This window comes from Notothenia rossii, assembly GCF_949606895.1.
Source record: "Notothenia rossii genome assembly, chromosome: 3".
Classification (NCBI taxonomy): Eukaryota; Metazoa; Chordata; class Actinopteri; order Perciformes; family Nototheniidae; genus Notothenia; species Notothenia rossii.
This window is the reverse complement of record NC_136901.1, coordinates 90,052,072-90,079,980: the sequence shown is the minus strand read 5'-3', so window position 1 is coordinate 90,079,980 and position 27,909 is coordinate 90,052,072. Positions and strand designations below refer to the sequence as shown.

The 27,909-nt window shown below is 40.4% G+C and overlaps 1 protein-coding gene across 1 annotated transcript in view; it reads left to right on the top strand.

Annotated features, from left to right (window-relative positions):
• Positions 1-14,798: 14,798 nt before the first annotated feature.
• The window catches only part of cplx1 (complexin 1), a 72,138-nt gene continuing 59,027 nt past the window's right edge, over positions 14,799-27,909 (top strand). Inside the window, exons 1-2 of the mRNA XM_079669469.1 lie at positions 14,799-15,108; positions 15,888-16,006. Of these exons, the coding sequence (XP_079525595.1) occupies positions 15,976-16,006 (31 nt within the window). The 5' untranslated portion in view covers positions 14,799-15,108; positions 15,888-15,975. The remainder of the gene's footprint in view (positions 15,109-15,887; positions 16,007-27,909) is intronic.

The following is a 27,909-nucleotide window of genomic DNA, read 5'->3' as shown; positions in this document are numbered from 1 at the left end:
CAGAAATGATTTATCTCCTTGAATAACTAATGACTCGTCCCTCGCTCTGACAAAAAGACTCATTCAGAGAATCCCACAAGAACACGAGATTTTACCAAACCCTCACTTTAACTTCTACACGAGGATCCAACTATACGCCCCTCATACACTTCTAATAAACGATGGTAACAATTGGGCTAACTTCATGAAGGGTAGTCCATGACAGAAATCACAAGATCGAGGATACAAGCGACCAAAATGGGTTTGACTGTGGGGGTGGCTTCCAACTCTCTTTGGGAAAAGGTGAGAAATCAGAGCTGGTTGATGTGGTCAGGGAAACATTTTTGGGCCTCTACCCTGGATAAGCGGTAAAAGATGGATGGACAGGTTGTCTATAAAACGCCTCTCAAGTCTGTGGCTGGTGGAGGGGAGGAAGAGAGTGAAAAGGTGTCTCAAAGCAACCCGTAGAAATATCAATATATGCTTATCCTCTGGTTGTGAGCTGGTTACAGGAAAGTTTGTGAACCAGAGCAAAAGGACTGAAAATATTATACTCTTTGTAGTCGAATATAGAAAAACCCTTAATAGGAAAGTGGGAAACTCTAACCCACCTGCATAGAAAAAAGCCAATTTGTATTTAATGGTAGAGGCGTGTGAGCCCAGTGGTGTTTCCATGGCTCGGTTGGGAACAGACTACTGTGACATTTTTCCTCTGAGTGTTCAAATGCCCTTTTAAAACCTCTTAAACCTCACAGACCTGCCAGTGGGGGGCATTCATTACTAACTCATGCTGTGCAGCTACAAATTGTTCTTAAACGTTTACAGACATCACAACGTTTGCAATAACTGAATAAAGTCAAACATGTAAGGTTGGAGGGAACTGTGTGGAAAATACAAGATATAAATGTAAATTATAGTAACATTTCATACAATGGTGAACGTGTAAATGAGTCATGCACGCGCAGATTTTTATGATTAAACGCTCCGGTAAAAGCATGTAGGCCTATATCAGGGGTGCCCATTACGTCGACCGGTCGATCACAAAGGTATTGTGGGTGGATCACATGGCATTGAAAAAAATAAATAATAATTAAAATAATAATAATAAAAACATTTTTAAAGTTAGCCTATCATCCATCCTTACTATGGCATTTGCCACTTGATTGACGTACAGGTAAGCCAGTCTGAGTTGTATCGTGCCATACGGGTTCATGCAGTTATGAGGGGGCCTCACTTCCTCATCTGAAGCGCCACAGTTTATCCGCCGTTTACCCCCCCCCCCCCCTCGCGCTCGCGACACAGATTGGGCAGGGTAGGTAGATCTTTTGGGCTTTTTCATTTTAAAAGTAGCTCCCGAGCTGAAAAAGTGTGGGCACCCCTGATGTATATGATCTGATATATCTTTTTATAAAACTCAATAAATCAATTAGTTTCAAAGTGCTTTATTTATTCATCTTTGTCTCTTTTGGGAAGGTTTCTTGTTGCGTGATTTAAGAACACCAAATGAACGCTCAACATCTCACCTAAAAACTGAAACACAAGCAGGATGTTTGATCCTTTAGATCAGGGGTCTCAAACTCAGTTTCATCGTGGGCCACATTAGCATTATGGTTGCACTCAAAGGGCCGGTTGTAACTTTCAATCTCAATCTTTATTTATTTATATTGCACATTTAAAACAACCTCAGTTGACCAAAGTGGTGCACAGGGAAAAATATAAAATAACACAATAGGAGTAAAATTATAAAACAATAATAAAAAGCACAATAACTAGAAACATATAAAAACACATACACATATCAAAATGTTATTTTCAACTATTAAAAGCCAGTTCAAAACTTGGACTATATATAAATACATATTTAAATATATATATAAAATAATGTCTTATATTACATTATTGCCTCTGCATTGGATTATTATTGGATAGGGTAATAACTTCATAATTAACTATGTGTGAAAGCAGAAGTCCAGGGAAATAATTGCAAGTCTCTTCAGTGTACACGTAAAAAAATGAGATGCATTGTGGGACATGTAGTTAATGGACAACCTGCTTCTGTAAAGCGGCATTCAACCGTATAATAAACTTATTATATTCTTTGCAAGCTCTTGTGGGGCCACATAAAATATAGTCGCGGGCCGGATTTGGCCCCCGGGCCTTTAGTTTGACACCGCTGCTTTAGATGAAGGTTTAAGGACTTTTAATTACAGAGCTTCATCCCTTCTTCAACATACTAGACTTTGATATGTCTGTGTTCCACAAAGATGATCTGTAAGTAATCAAAGACCTTCATTGCCTTCTCTAAATCTTAAAAGTGTCATCACTTCCTCAGTTTGGAATAACACCGTTGCATGTCATGCTTACTTGTTTTTCTCTTCTCACCCGATGGAGCTTTACGGACCATTATGTTGCATCTATTTTTGGATACAAGATGTTCTTTTACGGTAAATTAACTCATGCTCCCCATCCATCCAAAACAACATCAGTTTGACTGAAGTTTGAAAAAACGTTTTTAAACATTTCTAAATAAAACATGTAATTAACAGCATCATTAGCAACGTATTAGTGCAAAAATGACTTCTTCCATGGTCACTGTTCAAAATACAGCAGCTTTTCATGATTTTCAATGTATGTTTTCTTTATTATAATTGATTTGCATGTATAAATACAATGATCTGGTTTTGTGCATTGCATGTCAGCTGTCACATGTAAGTAAACTTTGATCCCTGTTGATGTTGTTTCCTCTGCTTTCCGCCGACTCTTCCCCTCTCTGTCACGATGCATCTCATCTGTCCTCCGTTCACATGTGAATCAAACCGACACCCTCCCAACGCTGCAGCCATTCCACATCATAACCAAGATTTATTCCAGCAGCCCATTTCCTTCCCCAGAACATTATTACCCAGATTCATTTCCTCATCATTAACAGACGCTACCGCATGGCCCAAAATACAAAAAGAAGAATAGATGTTAATGGAAACTAATGACCAGAAAGGCCTATGCATTATTAAAACCATCCTGCACATTTGTCATAGTCTGATTGGTAACTGAATGGATAATTTCACAAAGATCTACTCCCTTTTTTTGACTCAGAAATAGTGAAAGGAAAGGAGAATAGATTTTTTTGGCATGAGATGAAGCTTTTCTGTGTCACTGGGCTTCTTAAGCTGACAGTCCATATGACCTCTGAGTAGATACAGATAAGGAAACATTTGTGAAGCATGTACAGTATAAGAACCGGTTTTGATTCTATGCCATTTAAAGATCGTTATCTATCGTTATTTTAGCAACTATAATACTTCAGAAGGGACACACTACACCACATGTGTCAAACTCAAGGCCCGGGGGCCAAATCAGGCCCGTGGTAGATTTAATTTCGGCCCGCAGGATCATTTTACATTTCTATTGGATCTGGCCCGCCGGTATATTGCACGCACACCTTCAATCAAATCCTGAGGGTTTCCTCAACTCAGAGCCTGAGCCCAAACATTGATGACCTTGCACCCAAGATGAGATGCCAAGTATCTGAACTAGCATCACAGAGCAGCAAGATGAGTTTACATGGATGTTTCCTGTTGCACTTTCTTTCTTGCGACAACAGGGCATGTTTGTTTTTTTCTTTGAGGGAAATAATTTTTTTGAAGCTGTTGTCGGCCTGTGGAGACATGATAGCATACAAAATGAATGCAACTGATTATTTAATGTTTAATGTTTTTTTTTACAGGCAATCATTGAAGCTTTGTTAGTTCCAGGTTTAATATGTGCAATAAGTTCATTAGAATAAGTTCTGCAATAAACATTGAACCAGTCCGGCCCTCGACTAGTAGGCCTACCCATGTTTTTATTTTGGCCCACTGTGTATTTGAGTTTGACACCCCTGCACTACACCAACCAACAAAAGACAAAGTGCATATATACTGAATCGATATGAAAGGCTGGGAGTTTTGTTAAAAGAGCCCTCTCCTGCTGATGTTCAGGTGTATATCAGTATGTAGTGTCTCTACTTTAAAGAGTCCTCTCCTGCTGATGTTCAGGTGTATATCAGTATGTAGTGTCTCTACTTTAAAGAGTCCTCTCCTGCTGATGTTCAGGTGTATATCAGTATGTAGTGTCTCTACTTTAAAGAGTCCTCTCCTGCTGATGTTCAGGTGTATATCAGTATGTAGTGTCTCTACTTTAAAGAGTCCTCTCCTGCTGATGTTCAGGTGTATATCAGTATTTAGTGTCTCTACTTTAAAGAGTCCTCTCCTGCTGATGTTCAGGTGTATATCAGTATGTAGTGTCTCTACTTTAAAGAGTCCTCTCCTGCTGATGTCCAGGTGTATATCAGTATGTAGTGTCTCTACTTTAAAGAGTCCTCTCCTGCTGATGTTCAGGTGTATATCAGTATGTAGTGTCTCTACTTTAAAGAGTCCTCTCCTGCTGATGTTCAGGTGTATATCAGTATGTAGTGTCTCTACTTTAAAGAGTCCTCTCCTGCTGATGTTCAGGTGTATATCAGTATGTAGTGTCTCTACTTTAAAGAGTCCTCTCCTTCTGATGTTCAGGTGTATATCAGTATGTAGTGTCTCTACTTTAAAGAGTCTGTGCAGCAGCACCTCTTACTTTAAAGAGTCCTCTCCTTCTGATGTTCAGGTGTATATCAGTATGTAGTGCCTCTACTTTAAAGAGTCTGTGCAGCAGCACCTCTTTTCACCCTCTGTCTGAAACCAGAGCCCAGTCTGCTCTGATTGGTTAGCTGGCCGGCTCTGTTGTGATTGGTCAACCAGCTTAGAGATGTCCCGCCCCTTAGCCTATCACGTGCAATGTGTTGGAGCGCTAGCAAGTAGAAGAGCGAGTGTTAGATACTGTAGTGATGTCACTATTATCCGGAAGTAGACAAAGGAGGCCAGTGAATGAGGGAAAACATTGATTTTAGCCTTTGCAGACCATTAACTTGCACAGAAACCTTACTCTGAGTCTTAGCCCAACTGCCGTAGTCATCCTTTAAATGAATGTGCAGTGAAAAAATGATCTGATCCCATTGAAATGATGAAGCATGCACCAACTTGCTGAAAAGGATCTCTGAGCACATTTGTCTCTGTTTCTTTGAGCAGCTTTCCCTTTGGCTGTAGTGAGCTGTCAGACTTAAGAGACGATGGAGAACAACGGCTACATTTCAGTCCAATAGCTTCAGTTTCTAAGATTGACTTATTGACTCCTGTGTACACAGCACCCAACACGTTCAACTGCTGTAGCTCGAAAACCTAAAACCAACTTATAAGCTATCTGTTGTAAGAGCAACGATAAGTCTGATTTTTTCCAGCGTTCTTCTCCTCAATTCTTCGCACTGCAGGTTGAATAAACTGACTGAACATTGACGCTTCTGACGATATCAAGAATGTATTACTTCGTTTCTGCTTTGATCTTTATCCTCTGCAGCATATAGAAGAGGTGAGAGGCACTCGGTAATCTGTTGAGCTGCACAAAATGAATCGGATTGTTTCTCTGAAAACTGGGATGTCTGTATCTCAACGAGGCCTTTGGGTGGCATACGAAGCCTCAGTCGAACAATTTATTTTTAATATGAAATCCAAAAACAGAACATCACGGTGAGAAATGTCATAATGCCAGCGCAGTCACTGAATGCGTATTAATAAAGCTTCAGCTCCTTAAAGATTACACGTTATAATAAAAAGCAACAACACCAAAGGGACTGACACAGCAATGATTAAGATGATTATTATCTTTTGTGACAGTTTTCTCTATATTGACTTTAGGCTTGAGCTGCATATTATGTAACGCAACTCCTATAATTTAATGAGTTGGATAGTCTGGATTGATTTCTCATCTTGTGTAAGCGTGTAGCCTGGTTTAAATTTAGTATGAGCAATTATATTGGAATTAATTTGAATCTGCACAATTACTTCAGATAATAGTCTGTAAACTGAAACAGATGACAAAAATACGGCATCAAAATTGTATTTCTGTTCTTATTCAGTCCTTTTGGTTTTAGATATGTCTTTTTAAACTAGACTTACCCGAAAACTACACATATATACTCTTAAAATGTACTTTTAAAGTTGATTATTACATTCTTATTGGTCAGTTGGACATTCCAGAGGTTGTTCTTTTTTGGCAAACACACTGTCGCTAGGCAGTATCAAGGGACTATGTGCGATCATCAATATACAACAAGAATTCTGGTTGATTTAACGTCAGCTGTGGAAAACAAACATTAGTTTCCTCTATCAGAAACACTGTCGAATGCTTCTTAAATATTTATTTGCTATATAAATAAACGTACCTTACCTTGACACAGCGCTGGACGTCAGAGAAATCAACAGAAGAAGACAGACAGAAGGTAAACACTAAAGGTAACAGCAGAAGGAGACAGACAGGAAGTAAACACTAAAGGTAACAGCAGAAGGAGACAGACAAAAGGTAAACACTAAAGGTAACAGCAGAAGGAGACAGACAGGAAGTAAACACAAGAAGACAGACAGGAAGTAAACACTGAAGGGAACAACAGAAGGAGACAGACAGAAGGTAAACACTAAAGGTAACAGCAGAAGGAGACAGACAGAAGGTAAACACTAAAGGTAACAGCAGAAGAAGACGACAGACAGGAAGTAAACACTTGAGGGAACAACAGAAGAAAAGAGATGGGAAATAAAAACTAAAGGGAACAGTAGAAGAAGACAGACACGAAGTAAACACTAAAGGGAACAGCAGAATAAGACAGACAGGAAGTAAACACTAAAGGGAACAGCAGAAGAAGATAGACAGGAAGTAAACACTAAAGGGAACAGCAGAATAAGACAGACATGAAGTAAACACTAAAGGGAACAGCAGAAGAAGAGAGATGGGAAATGAACACTAAAGGGAACAGCAGAAGAAGACAGACAGGAAGTAAACACTAAAGGGAAAAGCAGAAGAAGACAGACAGGAAGTAAACACTAAAGGGAACAGCAGAAGAAGACAGACAGGAAGTAAACACTAAAGGGAACAGCAGTAGAAGAGAGATGGGAAATAAACACTAAAGGGAACAGCAGAAGAAGACAGACAGGAAGTAAACACTAAAGGGAAAAGTAGAAGAAGACAGACAGGAAGTAAACACTAAAGGGAAAAGCAGAAGAAGACAGACAGGAAGTAAACACTAAAGGGAACAGCAGAAGAAGAGAGATGGGAAATAAACACTAAAGGGAACAGCAGAAGAAGACAGACAGGAAGTAAACACTAAAGGGAACTGCAGAAGAAGAGAGATAGGAAATAAACACTGGAGACACACTAAAAACCGGCTGGATAGTTACAGAAAACTTTGATTAGTGCTATTATAGCTATATATTAGTATATAAGTTACTTTGCTTATGCCACAGTTCCAGTCGTTGATGCTGCTGAAACAATGTGATCGTTTTAAATGTGAAGTTAAGTTGTTGGTTTATTTAGTATTCAGCTGTGTAACTAGTGGGAAAACACCTTTGCATCCGTCTGCTGAACACCCTGTTATTTTTTTCACTTATGTCCGCCTCGCTGCATTTTATCCCTTACTACGACCTTCATGACAAACCATTACTGCTCTCAGCTCCGAATCTTTGCCTTATTATTAATTGATTTATGTTGTGTGAGTGTGTAGTTCAAGTAATCATATTGTGACAAATATCCCAGTTCCCACAGTCACATTAAAGGGACTCTATCACCTATCTGGGGATTAACAACAGCTCCAAGGTTATCCATACATATTATCCTCGGGGGAAATCAGTGACCTGAGCGCAGTCACAGGGGAATACATTTAACAACATACACATCACCTCCACACTTAAACTCACAGATCAGGTCAGCAGGGATCCTCTGATGTCCCTGTTCCTCCTGCACTGATAACCTGTGTGTGTGTGTGTGTGTGTGTGTGTGTGTGTGTGTGTGTGTGTGTGTGTGTGTGTGTGTGTGTGTGTGTGTGTGTGTGTGTGTGTGTGTGTGTGTGTGTGTGTGTGTGTGTGTGTGTGTGTGTGTGTGTGTGTGTGTGTGTGTAGGATGAAAGAAGCATATAGTGCATTATGGTGGGAATTAACAAGATGTCAGGGGAGTGAGTGTGAAAGAGATGGTGAGGTGTATTTTTTCTGCTCAGTTCTTGCATCAAAAGGGATCTAAGAAATAAATAAAGTTTTCATTCTGTTTCTGCTTTTACTCAGTTCCCAGGGATGTTGCGTCAGGCAAGGTTGAAGGTAAAGCTGGGACAAATGAACAAAAGTTTCAATGTATTTGTGTCGAACTTCTGTAAGTTTGAAGGTAAAAAGTCGTATTTTTTCATAGACAAGAATGTTAATTTCTACTAAAGGAACCAACGGAAAACTACAACAGTGGACAGACAGGAGCGTTTTCCAGGGTACCATTAAGGTGTTTGTATGCAACATTAACTGAGCAGTGTACAGTATTTAGAAAGGCATATATGGTATGGCTTTTATAGAGAAGTTAGCATTTCAAGGGCTCTCTCTACTAAAAGCAATGGGATTTTCCCGTTGGATTTCAGTATAGTGCGTAAAAAAAGATAAGTAAAAGGCTAACCCTATATTATAAGGAAGTACAGCTCGGTCACATGACTTCACGTCACCACCACTAAGCTAAAGGTGGCTAATGTTGGGCTGTAAAGGAACTACAGCACGGTCACATGACTTCACGTCACCACCGCTAAGCTAAAGGAGGCTAATGTTGGGCTATAAAGGAACTACAGCACGGTCACATGACTTCACATCACCACCGCTAAGCTAAAGGTGGCTAATGTTAGGCTATAAAGGAACTGCAGCACGGTCACATGACTTCACATCACCACCGCTAAGCTAAAGGTGGCTAATGTTAGGCTATAAAGGAACTGCAGCACGGTCACATGACTTCACATCACCACCGCTAAGCTAAAGGAGGCTAATGTTGGGCTATAAAGGAACTGCAGCACGGTCACATGACTTCACATCACCACCGCTAAGCTAAAGGTGGCTAATGCTGGGCGTGATGATGTTTAGTCGTCTCATTAGACACCTCTTAGCAACCGCCGTTTTTAAATTCACCAGTTGGGTATTTGATGAAGTAGAAAAAAATACATTTAAATATTTTAAGCATGTGTAAAACATAGACCTTATGTTAGGCGTGTTCCCAAAATAACATTTAAAAAATATTTACTTTGAGACGAGGGAACCAGTAGTTGTGAAATGCTAAATAATTTCCGGGTTGTGAGACTCATTCCTGCGACATTATATTAATGACAAAGCACCAGATATTTATAACTGTGATGGAAGTGAAAGTTTCTTCCTGAATAATTGACTCATTAATTTAACGAATCCAGATCATGAATCAATCACAGCGAAGAATAAATACTAACATTTTCTTTTTGTATACCTTTCTTCACACCAGCAGCATAATCCATAACATTTGACTAAACACTTAAGGGTCAACGTTTAAGGGTCATATACTCTAATTGATCAGATCAGTCACAATGGTAATGCAATACTGTGATGACATAAACTGCCTTTAAATCATTCAATGTGAGTTGCTATTGACCCCTGCTCCTGATCAATAGCCCAGTCAGGCTGATGGAGGCTCGTGTGTGAACGCAGACGACCTCCGATTCAGCCAATAGCAACTCTGAGAGGAAATGTGTAGCAACAACATTACTGTAGTTTGCAGCTATTTATTATCGGTTATTGTATTTTAATGTTATTTTATACCTCGGGACTTTGGGAAACAGTATTTAGATCGTTCACTGTATATTTTGAGATTGACAATAAGGTTGACTTTGACTTGACTAAAGAACCATGACAAGATTTCTATTCAAAAAGGCTGTTTTCATTTGCTCTATAGTCTATGAACAATTAACAATATATACATATAATAATATTATAATAATGGATTTTATAACAATTTCTTATCCACTAATTGTAACTGTTTTTTAAGGAGCTTTCGGCCACATGTCCTTCATATGTTTAGAAATATCCTCTTTTTTCACTACTTCACTTTTTTTAAACTATTTTACTTTTTAATCTTTACTTGCACTATATTTTTCTGTTTCCCTGTATTATTGTGTTGCACTGTTGGAGAAGCCTGTGACATAAGATTTTCATCGACATAACTACTCTGTAGCTATGTTCGTATGACAAATAAAGAACCTTGAACCTTGATATCTAATAGATTATAATGTCCACTCAAGTTAGGAGGTGGGGGAACGTGAAACAATGGGTTGGTGTTTAAAATGTCAAACTTGTTCCAAAAAACACAATTTCCCTACAACTGAATATAATGAATCATCTGCCATCGCCTGACTCTTCTCCTTATTTTTTAAAACAGCTAAGTGATGGCCTAGAGACACAACATGTAAACTATATGAGTGTCGTTGGCTGCTGTTTCACGACCAAGGACAGAGCTGTGTTGTCTGGAGGTTGAAGTAGCACTGTCCCAGTTGCAACAAATCCATGTTTTCTTTGTATTTATTAAGGAAACTGCACAAAAATTGACATACACCTGAACATCAGCAGGAGAGGACTCTTTAAAGTAGAGACACTACATACTGATATACACCTGAAAATCAGCAGGAGAGAACTCTTTAAAGTAGAGACACTACATACTGATATACACCTGAACATCACCAGGAGAGGACTCTTTAAAGTAGAGACACTACATACTGATATACACCTGAACATCAGCAGGAGAGGACTCTTTAAAGTAGAGACACTACATACTGATATACACCTGAACATCAGCAGGAGAGGACTCTTTAAAGTAGAGACACTACATACTGATATACACCTGAACATCAGCAGGAGAGGACTCTTTAAAGTAGAGACACTACATACTGATATACACCTGAACATCAGCAGGAGGACTCTTTAAAGTAGAGACACTACATACTGATATACACCTGAACATCAGCAGGAGAGGACTCTTTAAAGTAGAGACACTACATACTGATATACACCTGAACATCAGCAGGAGAGGACTCTTTAAAGTAGAGACACTATATACTGATATACACCTGAACATCAGCAGGAGAGGACTCTTTAAAGTAGAGACACTACATACTGATATACACCTGAACATCAGCAGAAGAGGACTCTTTAAAGTAGAGACACTACATACTGATATACACCTGAACATCAGCAGGAGAGGACTCTTTAAAGTAGAGACACTATATACTGATATACACCTGAACATTGGCAGAATATTTCCTGCTATTATGAAGACAATCTGTTTAACTTCATATACAGTATGTGCAGTTGCATTTAACACCAAGCAGAAACATGTTTTGAAATGTCTTAACTGTTCCTCGTCTGAGCTTCAGTATTTGGGGAGAATTCCTCGGTGGAGAGAGGAGGAAGTCTAATTACCTGAGTTTGGCACACTGTTCATGCTTGTGTTCACGATACTCCTCAAATGAAGTGAACGGTGGAGGTAAAATAAGAGGGGGGATCAAAAATCTCTACATGCTGCCTAATTCCAGGAAACATGTCAAGTCCCTGTTACACAGCTGAATGGTGAAGGGCCTCAAATTGGCACGGTTTTACATACAAATCATGCCAACCAGAGAGCATCAGTGTGTGCTGAATGGGATTGCTAAATGAGATACAGCTCGAAGGGTGTAGGACGGGAAATGTTAGTGTCACAGCTTTGCATACATTTGCAGAACACATTTTCTACCAGGATAAAGTTGAATACTGAATCATCTTTGGTGTCAATGTAAAAAACAGCCTTACAGTTTAAAACCTCCCAGCACGCAAGATACTGATAGGGAAAATAATGAACTGGTAACATAAAGGGCTAAGTGCCATTATGGAATAAACAGCCCAAAATCTGTACAGGGCTGAGTCTATGTGTAAGATAATACCCTTTCTTCCAAAACATAACTTGCTTCTATGATGTATGTGCTAAAGAAAGTCTGATGTTGCACTCCATTGTAACCTCTGAACAGAGCCAAAGGCTTTACTATACTTCTTGTGGAAGTTACTTTAATGTATATGCCATTTTATTTGTCAAAATAATTTGTTCGTCATGTTTATGTATATGAAATATTCCATAAGAAAACACATTTCTGCAAGGAATCAAGATCAGGGTAGAGCAACAGTTTGCCTTTTACCCTTTTCTTATTACATTGACAATTTTTCCATTTGTTGTGGTGGAGTAGCCTTAGAAATGGTATGCTGGGTTTGAATCTTGATATAGCTTCTAGATGTAAGTGGTGAAACAGGTCGGTCCATATTGTATGCATGATATGACAGTGTTTTATAGTATGTTAAATTAAAGAGTGCAGTGTAAAGCTGTTGAAGGTAAAATATGGACAAAGACTACATCCAGTATTTGAAAAAAACAAGGCTAGTTTCCATCGAAACTGCACGGACCCAAAAGTAAACATGTTTTCATGAAAGTGTTGGAGAGTTGTTTGTGATTGAGGCGTTCAGATCGTGAACCAAATGCTCCACAATTTACTGGAGGCTGATTATTTTCTTGTCAATATCTCCATCCAGAACACATTGCTGGCCAAATAATAAGATAATGTAAAAACTTGAGTGAATGAATGAAGTTTATACTTGAAAAGCAACCTTAACAATGCAGCAATGATAATTTGTCAAAGCGAGGACATTGGGAATGGCCTCTTTTTATGTTGAAGCCTTACACCTTCATTTTCTAAACTTTTGTCCAAAGGATTTTGTAGGAAACATGGTAAAAATGATCCGGCTGAGATATCCTCACTCACTGCAGCTTCTATTATGGTTCAAACTCTTAGATTCTTTATTCCCTATAAAGCAATTGAAAGTATGTTGTGTAAGACTTCCCCTGTCTGGTACATGCTCACATCTTCCAAACTCCAGGTTTCAGTTTGTACTTCTTTCTCTTAAAGTTGTTATAGTCTCCCAGCTCAACATGAGTCAGTTTCACAGACACTTTGAAGACCCACATATCGTAAGATATTACACAATTCTTTCACGTTCTGTGTAGTACTCCCTATAACATATTCAAATATCTTCATGCTAGGGCTGCTCGATTATGGCAAAATTCCTAATCTCGATTATTTGGGTCAATAATTGATATCACGATTATTAAAAACGATTATCCATTTACTTTGAAAACATCAATTTATTTTTGTGAACAGTACGTTTTTAACAGTTGATTACCCTGAACTTTAAGTATAATTCAACTGAAAAACCAATACAATTTTTTTTTTTTTTATAAAAGTAAATAAATAAAAAAAATCGTTGTATTTCGATTACGTTGTTTTCGTAATCGTTGCAAGCCATAATCATAATTGCGATTAAAATACGATTAATTGAGCAGCCCTACTTCATGTGCAACAACAGTCGAGAGCCTCGTAAAGATCACGCCATATATTACTGTACTACTCAAGTGGACGCTGACTTCATATTATGAGTAAACAATAAACATAACTGTTTATATTTACAGGAATGTTGAGTACACATAGACACATGTGCCTTTGTGAGGACAACTTCCCAATGAAATCAGACCCATTTTCTTATTCTCTATGGGAGTGTTAGACTGTAATAATATTATAACAAACACTAGACTTGCTGTTGAATGCTATAAGAATACATTTTGTCCAAAAATTGTAGATGGTATCCTGTGTGAAACCAAATGTGAATATTGACTTCCGTTTAATGACTTCAGTAAATTCAAAGACGTAAAAAAAAGTGATGACAATGCGGATAAGTCCTGGACTTGCAATTCCTCCGATATCCAGCAGGAGGCGACTCCACTGGTTGTAATCATGTCATTTTGTAAAGAAGTCTATAAGAAAATGACCCTTCTTCTCTATTGATTTAACACCTCAGTAAACATTTTCCTGTTGAGTTTATGGTCTCAATCTGTAGTTTCAAGTCTTCTTCAATACAGTATGGTGTTCATTGTGTAACTTATGGCCCCATTTTTAAGTCACATTGACGTTGGGGGCGGGACTACTTTGTGAATGACAGATCGCTACACGGGCATTATCCAGTCTGGTTGCTTTCTGTGTTTCCTTTTACACATGTTACCCTTTCACAATATTTTTTCAGTTTATGAAATTTCACATTAACATGTCGGTCAACCTAAAATGTCTTGAGCATTAGGTTTTAACTAACTCTCACTCATGTTTTATTGTTGGTTGCGAAAAAGACAAGACTAAAAAGGCCAAAACAGTAACTCAAGGCTTAAAGTAGTAGTATTTGATCACGTCATTAATGTACATCAACTTTTTTGCATAGGCTTACAGTGTTTTGCTAAACCATGATATTAAAAAAAACACCTAACAAAGCCTTTTTGTTTTGTTTCAATCATGTATTTAGAGAACTGCAACCATAATCTGGTAGTAAAATGTGTTTGCCTGCAACATATAATTGAGTATTCGGTTTAATTGTATGGGAATTAATTTTTGTTGGATACAAGGATGATTAAAGGCAAAGCATCTTACCAGTTATCAGGGTGAGGTGCCTCTTTGTTCATTTTATCCGAGCCCCTAAAAATGTCTGTTTACACCACTGATATATCCTGCTGTCTAGAATAATGTAAAGATGTAACCACTCAACACATAGGCAATTGCAATATGGTGTAGTAAAAAGGCACACACGGGAATTCCCTATAGAAAGGAACTCCATGATCTTCCCATCACGTCTCCTGTATGCTAACAGATTTGAGTCACATTACACAAGACAAAGAGATGTTTACCCCACACCCATAATTTTCCCGCTTAATTCTGCACTACCTTATTAAGTGAAATCTCTCCCCGTCTCAGAGACAGAGGGCTGGCTTTAGGACGTCAGTGGGCTGAATAATTGATCACTCTGTCGGTCAGGTTAGTGGGACGTTTCTCTCTCCATCCCTTCTGTCGCTCCCTCTCCAAAACGGTGTGAACGGCAGCTGCTTCTCCATCCACAAACCACCACTACACCCCTCCTCTTTCTCTCTACGTGTGTCTGTGTGAGTGTGTAGTGTGTGTGTGTGCAGGAAGAAGCAGCACCAAGGACGTCCTTCTTTTCCCAGCCCCAGGAGCCGGAGATGCGAGGAGGGACAATCAGTTCGATTAGCTGTTGCCCGCTGCAGGATAACTTCGCTGCAGCTCTCTGATCCCTGTGTTTGGTGTGTGAGTGTGTGAGGAGGATTTCAACCAGTCGCCGGACAGAGGTAAATTGATGCTTTGCGGCGGATGTTTCAATGCATGTCATCGGTTTAGGACGCTATCCCTGGTACTGAAGCCAGACTCACCGACTCACCGTCTCTGTCTCTGTGCACGTAAATGTATCTCCAGCTCGATTTTGATCACATTCACAGCACATATTTAGCTGATAACGTGCATGCTTTGCTGCGTAATTAACGAGCAGCTTGTTTGGGATGGCTGTTCCCACCGTCCCTCCAATGGAGGATGGAAAGTTTTACCACATGATGATGAGGAAAAAATACACACCATTGGTTTCTTCCGGAGTCCTCGTGCATCGCAGCATATTGTCCTGACCAGCACGAGGACTTGCACCGTGCACTTTCTGTAAACTCGAGAGGGTGTTTCTGATCGTCGTGACACGTTACTCCTTCTCACTAAAGCCCGGTGTTCTTGAAAAAGATTCACATTTGTGAGGAGATTTGAGTTATTTGGCGTTTTTCAGGTTGTGTTTGAACCATTGACCTTGGTGTCCTTCATCAGTGTATTGAAGAAACGTGCTTTTCAAACAAATATGGATAAGCCTAGATATGCGCTATTCAGAAATGATTGTAGTATTTCTACAACCCTATTTAAATATTTAGTGTCTGTAGTAGTGTGGAGTGAGGTTTTAGTGACCTCTTTATCCTTGCATCTCAAGAAATTCTAACATATGCCCTATTGCTTGTTGCGTTTGCTGTGTTAATGATGCATTTTGGGGTGTTTAAGATTAATTTTGTTAAGGATTTTGTTTGCTTCTCTTTCCTAGATCTGGCCACAAAGGACTTCTACTTTTCCGTCACTATTGAATGTAACATCGCTCGGACAAAGAAGGCAGGGAATTAAAAGCCATCATCATGAATTTCGTAATGAAACAAGCGCTGGGAGGTAAGGTCGACCTTCATTTCTTCACCGTTGCACCTCAGAGCGTGAATGAGTGTTAGTGAGTGTGTGTGTGTGTGTGTGTGTGTGTGTGTGTGTGTGTGTGTGTGTGTGTGTGTGTGTATGACGGTGTTTCAGCTTTTTCTTGGAGGTTCTATTTTCCTGCCAACTTCTATCTCACTTTTAGATATTCAGTGCTTTCCCAATTGTGCGTGACTCCATTATTCTGCCCGGTCTGATGTGGTGGAAGTCAGTTGATTTCTTATTTTTTCCGTATGTCCTCTCCCTCCACATCTGCTACCTGCTTTCCGCACACATGTATTTGCCCCGGAGAGCTCACTGAGCACAGCTTAATGTAACAGGCTGCTGATTTGTAACATAAACTGAAGCGCAATGGCCAAAAGGGCATTTCACGATCCAGTGAGTGCAACCTGCTTAACCAAGATGTGTGAACACAGATCTCAGCATTCGTCCTGTTGCTGCAGCGACTCTTATCTCCACATGCTGAGCAAACATTTTCCACCTGAAGGGGAAAAAAACACAATCAAGGTTTAATCTAATCTTCAATAATTTGATTCCAGCATGTGAGTGATTTTGTAATTGCTTGTGCTGTTGCTTACGACTCCCCGGACATGGGATTATCAGAGCAGAGCAATGGGTTTTGAAGGACTATCAGGTTGATATTATGTGTGAATATGCAGATGGTGCAGTTGAAGGTGAAAGGGTCTCAGAGGTTTTGGTTATTTGTGCTAAGAGACCCTCAGAGCAGAGTGGAAATCTAACCCTGGGCTGTTGTTGATGATGTCAGGAGAGGATCAACCTTCATTGAATTGAAAACCCTTTGTGGTTAAAAAAAAAAAAAATCGGATTCAATTATTAAAACCGCTGATGATTTGGTTTAAAGTCTGAAGCAACCATTTTGAGCATAACCAGCCCGCGGTATGGTGGTTTTTACTACCCTCCTTTAGAAGGGACACACCAATAGGTTAGAAGGTGCACATCTGCTTTCATGTAAGGAATATTGTTTTCCTTAGGTTTTATTTTCACTATAGTATCAGTCCTGTTGAAATGGCATCCTGTTCCAGAGTCCATCAAGCTCTTTGTTCAGGGATTTGCACGAAGAATATACGGTAGAGAAGGCTGGTTTTATGTTTCCTATGAAGTAAAGCATTTTAATCTTGCATTTCTGTATCAATTACCTGAGTATGTTGGCACCAAGTGGTGTGAAAAACATCATGGTTTGGATTGCGCTTCTATTAGCTAGCGCTCCAAGAAATTGTATGTGATAGGCTAATGGGCGGGACAACAGAGCCGGCCAGCTAACCAATCAGAGCAGACTGTGCTCTGGTTTCAGACAGAGGGTGAAAAGAGGTTCTGCAGCACAGGCAGTATGAGAACAATAAAGAGCTTTTTGAACATTAGAGCATGGAGACATGTCCCAGTAGAGACACTACATACTGATATGAACCTGAACATCAGCAAGAGAGGACTCTTTAAAGTAGAGACACTACATACTGATATACACCTGAACATCAGCAGGAGAGGACTCTTTAAAGTAGAGACACTACATACTGATATACACCTGAACATCAGCAGGAGAGGACTCTTTAAAGTAGAGACACTACATACTGATATACACCTGAACATCAGCAGGAGAGGACTCTTTAAAGTAGAGACACTACATACTGATATGAACCTGAACATCAGCAGGAGAGGACTCTTTAAAGTAGAGACACTACATACTGATATACACCTGAACATCAGCAGGAGAGGACTCTTTAAAGTAGAGACACTACATACTGATATGAACCTGAACATCTGTATAATATATCCTCTTGAATCACCCACTTCCTTTTCCGAATCGTTTTTGTTCGGATCTACAAGGCTGTAAACAACGCAATAGTTGCACCATCTGACTTTCAGTTGAGAAAGTCCGATGGTGCAACTATTGCGTTACATGACATAATGGATGATGTCACTTTGTCACCGGGGACAGAGCTTCACATCATATCTCAAATCATTGACTGACAATACGAGTATTTGATCTTCACTGCCTGAAGGCTTTAAAGGCTCTGAATTAATCCCCTTTTGGGCACTTCAATAAATCACTTAGCAGAGAGATTTCGAGGTATGAGGATGTTATAGTGCGTTACTAAGAGACATTTCGTTTATTATGTACCACCTGATGTTAAAGAACATTTTAAGGATTTACGAGTGGTTTTCAGGAATGAATTCACATTTAAAGGGAGCTTTAGGTTACTCAAATTAAATATCAAAGACTAAATCAGAACAGAAAAGCATTTTGACTTTACCCGTCTCAATTTCCAAACTATTATCTGATGTAAAAGTACACAAAGTTTCAAATTCAGTGTTTAGTAATTGCACAATACATGTATTTATTGAAGCTACACACACACACACACACACACACACACACACACACACACACACACACACACACACACACACACACACACACACACACACACACACACACACACACACACACACACACACACACACAGTTTGACCGCCTGTTCTCCATTATGTGACTTAATGTAGCATGTACGTACCTGCGAACCCAACTCATCCTCAATCATTTACATCTTGTCTGTTTGATTGCAAGCAGACATTTTGTGGATCTTTCATATTGATCATGATGGGTGACATGACAATAAACCAAAGAACCTACACTTTGATCAATAAGGGAACATCTCAGCAATCCAGCTGCTTGGTTTCCAGAGACATTCAATATAATGTGGATTCGGTGCTTATCAAACTCTCAGTTTTTACAGATCACAACACTGTTATTCTAAAAGTCAGTATGTGACCAATCAGACATAACTGCATTAAAGATTACTGGAAATTAAATAGAACACTGTTAATAGATACTGAATGTAACCAAACAAATGATTATAATATAATAAAATAATAATGGATACAGGCAAATGTTTTAATAACCTCTGGAATATGTTGGGAATTAATGATGTACGAAATTGGAAAGTTGCCTCATAATTTAGGGAGCTGGAAATAACACGTTTTTAGAGTCTGCAGATAGATCTTTATGTCATAAAAACACAAATGGAGACCGCTATCTGCGAGAAATGTCCATCAATACATTTGAAAATAGGATATTGTATTGCCTGTATCACTACATGGTCAGCAACAAGTCTCATTGAATGAGTCAACGTACTAATACACTGATATGTTGCTTTACAAATGCTGGTTGCTGTGTGTGTGTGTGTGTGTGTGTGTGTGTGTGTGTGTGTGTGTGTGTGTGTGTGTGTGTGTGTGTGTGTGTGTGTGTGTGTGTGTGTGTGTGTGTGTGTGTGTGTGTGTGTGTGTTCGTTCACCGGCAGGCTCGTAACATACAGAGCTACTCGTCAATAAAGACGAGTCAAATCCTCTGAACTGTGCTTAACAGACATGTCACACAGGAGGAGCAGCACCAACCTTCCACCTTAAGCAGAGTATCTCTCTCCGTCTTGGGGAGCAGGATTTCTCTTTTCTTTTTCCTGAAGGAGTGATGAGTTTTCAGTGTGCAGTGGATTAGCTGTGGGCTATTATCTCACTGCACTGTCTCTCTGTCTGAGGAGAGACTCCATCTGCTCACATCTACGTGTTATACGGAGAAGAGAGTTAGGTCGTGTTGGAGGACTTTTTCATATCAAGGATCACCAGAAGATGAAAGGTTAAGTGAGGGAAGATGTGCAGTGAGGCGTCATTATTGAGAAACAAAATACCGACATGGTGATCAGGATCCCGACGCAAAGGTGTTTTACCTGCTTATTACACGACCACAAATAAACCATCAACTTTACTCACAATGTTGATTTAAAATGATCGTATTATTACTTAGTTCACACCAAGTACTTTGCCGTACTTAGTACCCAGCACTTAGTTCCCAGCACTTAGTACCCAGCACTTAGTTCCCAGCACTTAGTTCCCAGCACTTAGTTCCCAACACTTAGTACCCAGCACTTAGTTCCCAGCACTTAGTACCCAGCACTTAGTTCCCAGCACTTAGTTCCCAGCACTTAATACCCAGCACTTAGTTCCCAGCACTTAGTTCCCAGCACTTAGTACCCAGCACTTAGTTCCCAGCACTTAGTACCCAGCACTTAGTTCCCAGCACTTAGTTCCCAGCACTTAATACCCAGCACTTAGTTCCCAGCACTTAGTACCCAGCACTTAGTTCCCAGCACTTAGTACCCAGCACTTAGTTCCCAGCACTTAATACCCAGCACTTAATACCCAGCACTTAGTTCCCAGCACTTAGTACCCAGCACTTAGTACCCAGCACTTAGTTCCCAGCACTTAATACCCAGCACTTAGTTCCCAGCACTTAGTACCCAGCACTTAGTACCCAGCACTTAGTACCCCCATGGAACTAAAGAGCAGATCGCGTTCACACAGGAATAAGTTCCCTGAAGGAAGATTACGCTAATGAGCCGCTGACTTCACTTTGTCTTCTTCTGCTTTGGGTTTACTGGCAGGCCGCAAACAACTTCACGGCGTATACTGCCACCCGAAGTCCCCGGCCGGAAGTCCCCGGAGTTGGGGACTGGCTTCAGTAGAAGCTGCTGGGACTCCCAGCAGCTTCTACTGAAGCCTTCAGAGTACATTCCCATGTTTTCTTTTGTGTTGCCATCAGTTAGCCTCTCTCTGTTTGTGCGCTGGGCGAATGCTAATGCTAGTAATGCTAATAATGCTAATGCAAGGATAATAAAATGGCGGCTCTACAACACATTTCAGAGTTTTACGGGGCGTGGTTTGCAATTCGCCCAGCCAATCAGAACCGGGGCACTTTTTTCCCCCAGGAGAGTACCACCTCTCAGCAGGCACTAAAAATGGGGGTAAAAGCTCCCGGCACTAAGTAATCTTTTGGGTGTGAACGCGCCCATTGATTCCACTAAGAAATACATGTCTGTCTGTCTTCTTCTGCTGTTCCCTGTAGTGTTTACTTCCTGTCTGTCTTCTTCTGTTGATTTCTCTGACGTCCGTCGCTCTGTCTTTTAACCTCTTTCCTTCTCTTGGTCTCTTTTTCTTTTCTTTACTGAGGACAGTTTAGTCATCATGAATCCAAAGTGTTGTGCTCTATAACAAAAATATAAAAATGAATATTCAAAACTATGCCATTGTGTTTTCTGATGGAGGGAAAACGAATGTTTGTTGTCCACAGCTGACGTTAAATTGACCGGACTTCTTTCTGCGGTTTGATATGACTCCATTGATCCTGCTTAGCAACGGTCTGTTCTCCTTAGCAACGGTCTGTTATCGTAAAATAACAGACATCTAGATTGTCCAAATAGACTAATCAGAATCAAGTATTCAACTAAGCCATGTACTAAAAGCATTTGTCTGGTCCTTTAGAGAATAAATAAAAGCCATAGAAGCCCTTCAGGGACAGCTGGACTTTTAGAGCCGCTGGCCATAGCGTATCAGTGACATGTTCGGAGAAAAGTAAAGACAAATTGGGAATTGATTCAGTCTGCAGGGCACTTAGAGCAATGTGTGTGTTTGTCAGTGTGTGTAGGAGTCCTATTGCAGGAACAGGAAACCGTGCAGGAGGAGAGGGGAGCATTGATTGCAGATGACATCGTTAAAAATGCTCATAAATAGAAGTCATCATCGCGCCTCCTCCTCTGGCATCTCTGCCCTCAGCCTCTGCAGAAGACGAGGAAGAGAAGGAGGTGTAGGAGGAGATGAAAAGTGACAAATTGATCTTTAAAACGGAGTGTTATATCATCAGCAGCAGAGGTTGTAAAGTGGCGGTGAACTCTGGACAGGCAGCAGCTGTAATATCTGTTTAATGGGAGATGTGTCCTTTCTCCTCTTTCCTCTCCTACGTCATTCTTTTAGTATTCTACTTTCACATCCCTTACCTTCCTCATCTTCAGCCATGTGTCGTCGCACCTTTATTTACACCCTCCTTGCCACCTCTCTCCTTTCCCCATCACTCCTCTTCCTCCCACACCCTCTACTTTTACTCCATCACTCTCTTTATCCCCCCGTTCCATCCATTTTATCACTCCCTCCCACCGCCGACGATTACAGGAAATCTAAAAGGGCGAGGCAAGGAACCTTCAATCAGGCAGCCACTGGGGGGGGGGGGGGTGTGTGTGTGTGTCCTAGTAAGATGCAGGGAGGGAGAGAGATGATGCAGTTGCACAAACACACATAAAAACACACAATTGGGGAGAAACACACCCGTGAACACTGACACACACCACCAGGATGAGAAAAGAATCCAATTCCAACCCACTGACGTACTGATCAACACACTTCAACACACACACACACACACACACACACACACACACACACACACACACACACACACACACACACACACACACACACACACACACACACACACACACACACACACACACACACACACACACACACACACACACACACACCTCATTTTAGACCCATAGCTGGGAGAGCTGTAGCTCACCAGTAGAGCCTTTAGACAAATGTAAATATTTTATTATAAGACAAACTTCTCAAAGTCAACAGAAAAACATCACTGAATAATAACAGTGTGTGTTCAGGCAGAATGCAGATACACACGGAGTCAGGGACTCAAACACAACGCACGCACACTGCTGTCAATCCATTTCTGATTTAAATTCCTCTGTGACAGAGAAACTCCCTCTGGAGGGAACACATGGATTTGAGCCTTTGCAGACCAATCATACAAACAAGCCTATACAACACGAGAGGGAAAACCCTAAGAGCATAATAGGGCCTCTGAAAGACACATACTATTGGCCGTGGTGTTCTGTGGCGTTATTGGTGCAAAGTGGCTCTTACCGCACACGTAAACACAGTTAGTCCATTTGACAACGACATATGGTTTTACCCCATTGACTCAGGAAAGGTTGAAAGCGATGATCTGTCGTCACTAAGCAGAATCACTGGATGGACGTTAATAATAATAATAACTTGGATTTCTATAGCGCCTTCCATGATACCCAAGGTCGCTTTACAAGGAAGAACAGGAGTAGAAACAAACATAACAAAAACAAAAGTCAGACAGACAAAACAACCAATAGATTAGGGGTCAAAGGCCTTGGCAGACAGATGGGACTTGAGGGCCCTTTTGAAGGCGTCAAGTGTGGGGATGTTGCGGATCTCAGCAGGGAGAGCGTTCCAGAGAGTGGGGGCTGCCATAGTGAAGGCTCTGCCCCCGAAGGATCGCAGGTTGGTGCGGGGCGCCAGAGTCTGAAGACCGCAGGCTCCGGGGTGGGGCATGTGGGAAGAATAGCGAGCCAGCTGGCAGCTAGCAGCTAGCACCATTAGCCTGGTAGAAACCGGACCTCGAACCTCAGCAGCGGTGATGGAAAACACGCTGAGTGTTTTGCTCCAGGGCATTCATACAAAACTAATCTGTAACAAGCATTTTCTTCCACTTTGATGCCACAGCTTCCATTAATACAAACAGGGTAACACCTCTGAAAGTCTTAAACACACTTTGCATAGGATCAACTGAATGTTTTAGGAGAACAAGCTATAGTATTGATATTGTAACTGACAAAGTAGTCTGCAGTGTACTGTATGATGCAATTCCCCGTGCTCTGGTTGTGTGTTCAGATAGGAGACACATCATAATTATAGTAAAGGATTAATTAGGATTAGCAGAACACCCCTGGAGGATATGAAGCTATATTGAGATTTTAACTCATGTGTGACCTAACAAACCCCGGTGGGTATATTTTTTGTTTACTCCTTTAACGAAAGAGATAGAAACCCATTTCATTGTTTAAATAACACATGTTTTTATTTTATGTTTTAAACCGACTCCTCTCCATAGTAACGTAGATGTCCCCTGCATAATGTACTGTACATCCCCTCCCTTAAAGTGAGCGCTTAAAGAAACCCACATTAAAATGGATTGCTTTTACATACCTTCTTCTCCTTCTTCTCGTCTTATTCCCCCTTTCATCTTCCTCTATGCTCTGCCCTCTTGCTCTGTATAATGAGGCTGATATGGACTGTTTGTTTACGAGCTGAAGGCAGGGTCTCCGTCCTCCTGCTTTCTATGAAAGAGCTGAGGGACAGATACTGCCTTTGAACAGCAACTGAGTTTATTATAAAAGTATCTTTTTAAGTTAGGCTTTGATTTGAAATGGAAAACATGGCCACACGATGCCGTAACAGACAGGGTTGGGAGGGTTGCGCTTTGTTACTTTTGGATTACCTCAATATCAAATACAATGAACACAACAGCAAATAAATACAAATACGATGTTTTTTACTTAAAGGTCCCATGTCATGCTTTTCTGGTTCTTACCCGTCCCCTTGTGTGTTATGTGTGTAAACGTTCTGTAGAGTCACTAACCCTCAAAGTACACCCTGTAGTGAGTAAAACTCTAACACAGAGAAGACCTGTCTGTGCTGCCCCAGAACGCCTCGTTGGACATTTCTCTTTTTCCATTTGTTTCTTCCGGGAACCAAAATGGACCAATCCGCAGAGCTCCTCACACACCAGGATCCCTTGGCGTCACTATCAAACGCAGTGGGGGGACCTTTAGCGTACACTTTCAACTAACAGGGAGCCCCATTGACTTGCATAGAGCTCCCTGAACGCTGGTAATAGACGAGTTGGGTCTGCGGAGAAATGCTCTCTGCAGACCCATTCTCACAGCGTTATAAACCTTTTTCTTACTCAATATCAAGCCACACTTATTGTTTTTACTTCGGCCGTGGAATTATGATCAGTAGAAATGGCCATGACATGGGACCTTTAAGTGCATCAAATAAGACCTGAAAATGTGACCTCAGAAAAGAAGAAACCAAGATATTTAGGATCCCAAATGGTTTTATTGATCGGAAAACCTGCCGTTCATGAAGCATATTCAGGCAATACACCAACACTGACACACACGAGCACTATACTACAGAAAAAAAAAGCAGAAATAAAATCTGAGCTGAGAGAAAATGTTCCTTTCGAGTTGAATACACACAGTTAAGCTCACGCACACTATTTGATGGACATATAGGGTCACCTGCTGAATAAAAAAACGAACAAATGAAGCAAAGAAAGTGAAAACCATGAAGCAGATTCAGGCAGTAGAGGTATAGATTCACACTTAAAGTATTATCCTACAGAACAGTTCACAGAGAAGAGATAACAGCTGATCCTTTTACAACAAACACTATATGCTCTTTTGAGAGTTTACTAAAACTGTAATCCTGCTAGTTATCTCACATTTTGATCAAAACACTTACCTTGGTCTCAGGATCATGGACAGACCATGTATGTCCATGGTCAGACCATGGTCAGACCATGGACATTAACCATGGACATACGTGATCTGTCCGTGATATTGTCCATGGTTGACCATGGTCTGACCATGGACGTTAAATGGCACCATGGATGAATCATGGAAACCCACGGCCAAGTGAAACATGGACAGACCACGGTAATTCATGGACATCAAAGACGTGGTTCACCGTGGTCTGTCCATGGTATAGTTAACCGTGGTTTTCCGTGATTGATCTGTGGTGCCATTTAATGTCCGTGGTCTGACCATGGACAACCATGGTCAGTTCACGGCCAGGCGGGTAGTGCGTGTTCTGTCCATGTTTCATGACCATGGACAAACCACGGACAAACATACCATGGACACCCACCATGGACAGATCACGGATGTCCATGGATGACCATGGTCATCCATGAGTTTTCCGTGAAACATGGATGACACGAGACCAAGGAAATCAGATTTCTTTATGTAACTCTTAGGGAATACAGTTACCTTTTCTTTTGGTATCCAGAGTATGTTTTCACGTGTAATCCGTGACCTCCAAAGCCTGGTCCAAGTGCAATCAGCATGACTGTGAAATTAGTGTGTTTTTTTAACACCCTTGAGACCAAATAAACCCAATAGTTTGCAGTTTTTTTGTAAATGTACAATGTCTATTTTAATCAGGCCACCAACATCAAACACACTTCACAGCCGCTTCACAGGCTTTGATAACTCAACATGTAGTTTCTATACAACACGCTTCCTGATGGATTTCATATGAAAACTTTGCGCATGGTTGGGCGGCCTTTGTGAGGAATTCAAATGAGTTTCTTCACACCTAAGTGGCTTTTCAGTCGACTTGGCATATGATAAAATGTTTTATGGCGGATATCAGCCGACATGAACCCAATTCAGAGAAATGAGCCAAAGAGGAGAGGCAATGTAATGCTGATAAATGGATGTGCCGTAATGATGTATTCCCTCTTTACACACCTCCACTGTACAGCACACTGCTTTTATCATTTATGGTGATTCACAGCCTTCCCTTGGGATAAACACATCTTTTTTACAGTTATTTCTAACGAATACTCTTTGAGAACGTTTACAGACACACATCAAAGCCGACAGAGACTTGGTTTGATTTAAAAGAAAACAACGAATCATTAGTGCACACTTTGTTCTTCTCCATTGCTTCACTATAAATAAATGTAGCATTATTAATATATGTATTTATTCTCTTCTCTTTTTCCATGCCATGTCTTATAAGGTCTATGTGGGTTTGTGGGGTTTGTTGGTGCAATGTACCGCCTGTATTTCACTTTTCTATGTGAAAAATTCAGCCAAAAACTTGAATTACAATATTTTAATTGTATTTTGATACAAGTTTGATAACTTTTCGAAAAGGTTGGAGGATGTTCGTGCACAACTCTATGATATAACATAGTTGTAACCGGCATTTTAACGCAGGAGAGTTTAATATTACACAGCTTAGATGAACACTCGATGCTGATTGGTCAATTTGGACATTCCAGAGGTTGTTATTGTTCGCTAACAGACCGTTGCTAAGGAGAACCGACTGTTGCTAAGGAGGATCAAGGGACCATGTGCAGTCATATCAATCCGCAGAAAGAAGTCGGTTGATTTATTGTCAGCTTTAGACAACAAACATTCGTTTTCTCCATGAATTTATTTGATGTTTTAATGAAAGCCTCGCTGAACATTATCCCTGACTTATTATTCATAACTTTAATCGAAATCTCCTATTATTTAGACAGCCTTGCCCATTGTTATCAGGTACTGTAACAGCAGCACTGTGTTTAATACTCTAATTGAACAATAGGCCAGTCAATGGAAATGTGGTTATGAAGCTCATAATATGGTTAGCTTGTAATCTATTGGCAGAAAATCTGTCAAAAAGGAAAAAGAGCCAATTCTCCCGACACATTTTTCTTCATAACTACAGCTCCTCAACCTGGCTCAAGATAAAACTGAAGTGTCAGTCTGCAGATGATTGATGTTCTGATATTTGATTCGTCATCATGGTCCAACAACTCACCCCGAAGGCCTTTGTGTCACCATGTGTGTGTCTTTTGTGTAATAATCATAGTGAAGTGACAGCGACTGACCTTCAGGGATTTTCTGAAACTCCAGTTATAGTCCTCTGTCTTTCAGATAGTCGAGACAATAGTGGTAAATGAAGGGAGCTTTGTCGTTTTACCCCAGGTTATGGGAGTGTTTCGGACACATATGCTCTTTTTGCAGCAGCCATTGGTTCATGCTCACAGACACGTAAAGCAAATCAATACCACCACCACAGGGAGGTTATGTTTTCCATTTGTTTGTTTGTCAGCAGGATTTTGAAGAACCAATTAAATTTGGTGCAAATCTGAATCATGGGTGGACACGTTATTGAATTAGTTTGCCGTTTTGATTCCCAATGGTTTTGTTTGCCCAATTCCCAGTTGAATCAAGTCAAGACTAAGCCTTGTCCTAATTAAGTCATTATTAAAAGTAAGCAATTAATAGTGTACTTGTTGTCCGGACTGTCAAAATAAAGCTTACAATGCTACTCTCTGTATGAGTGTTATCAAAAAACGACATATCATTGCTCGATATTTGAAACAGTTTTAAACAATCATACACCGTTTCTTT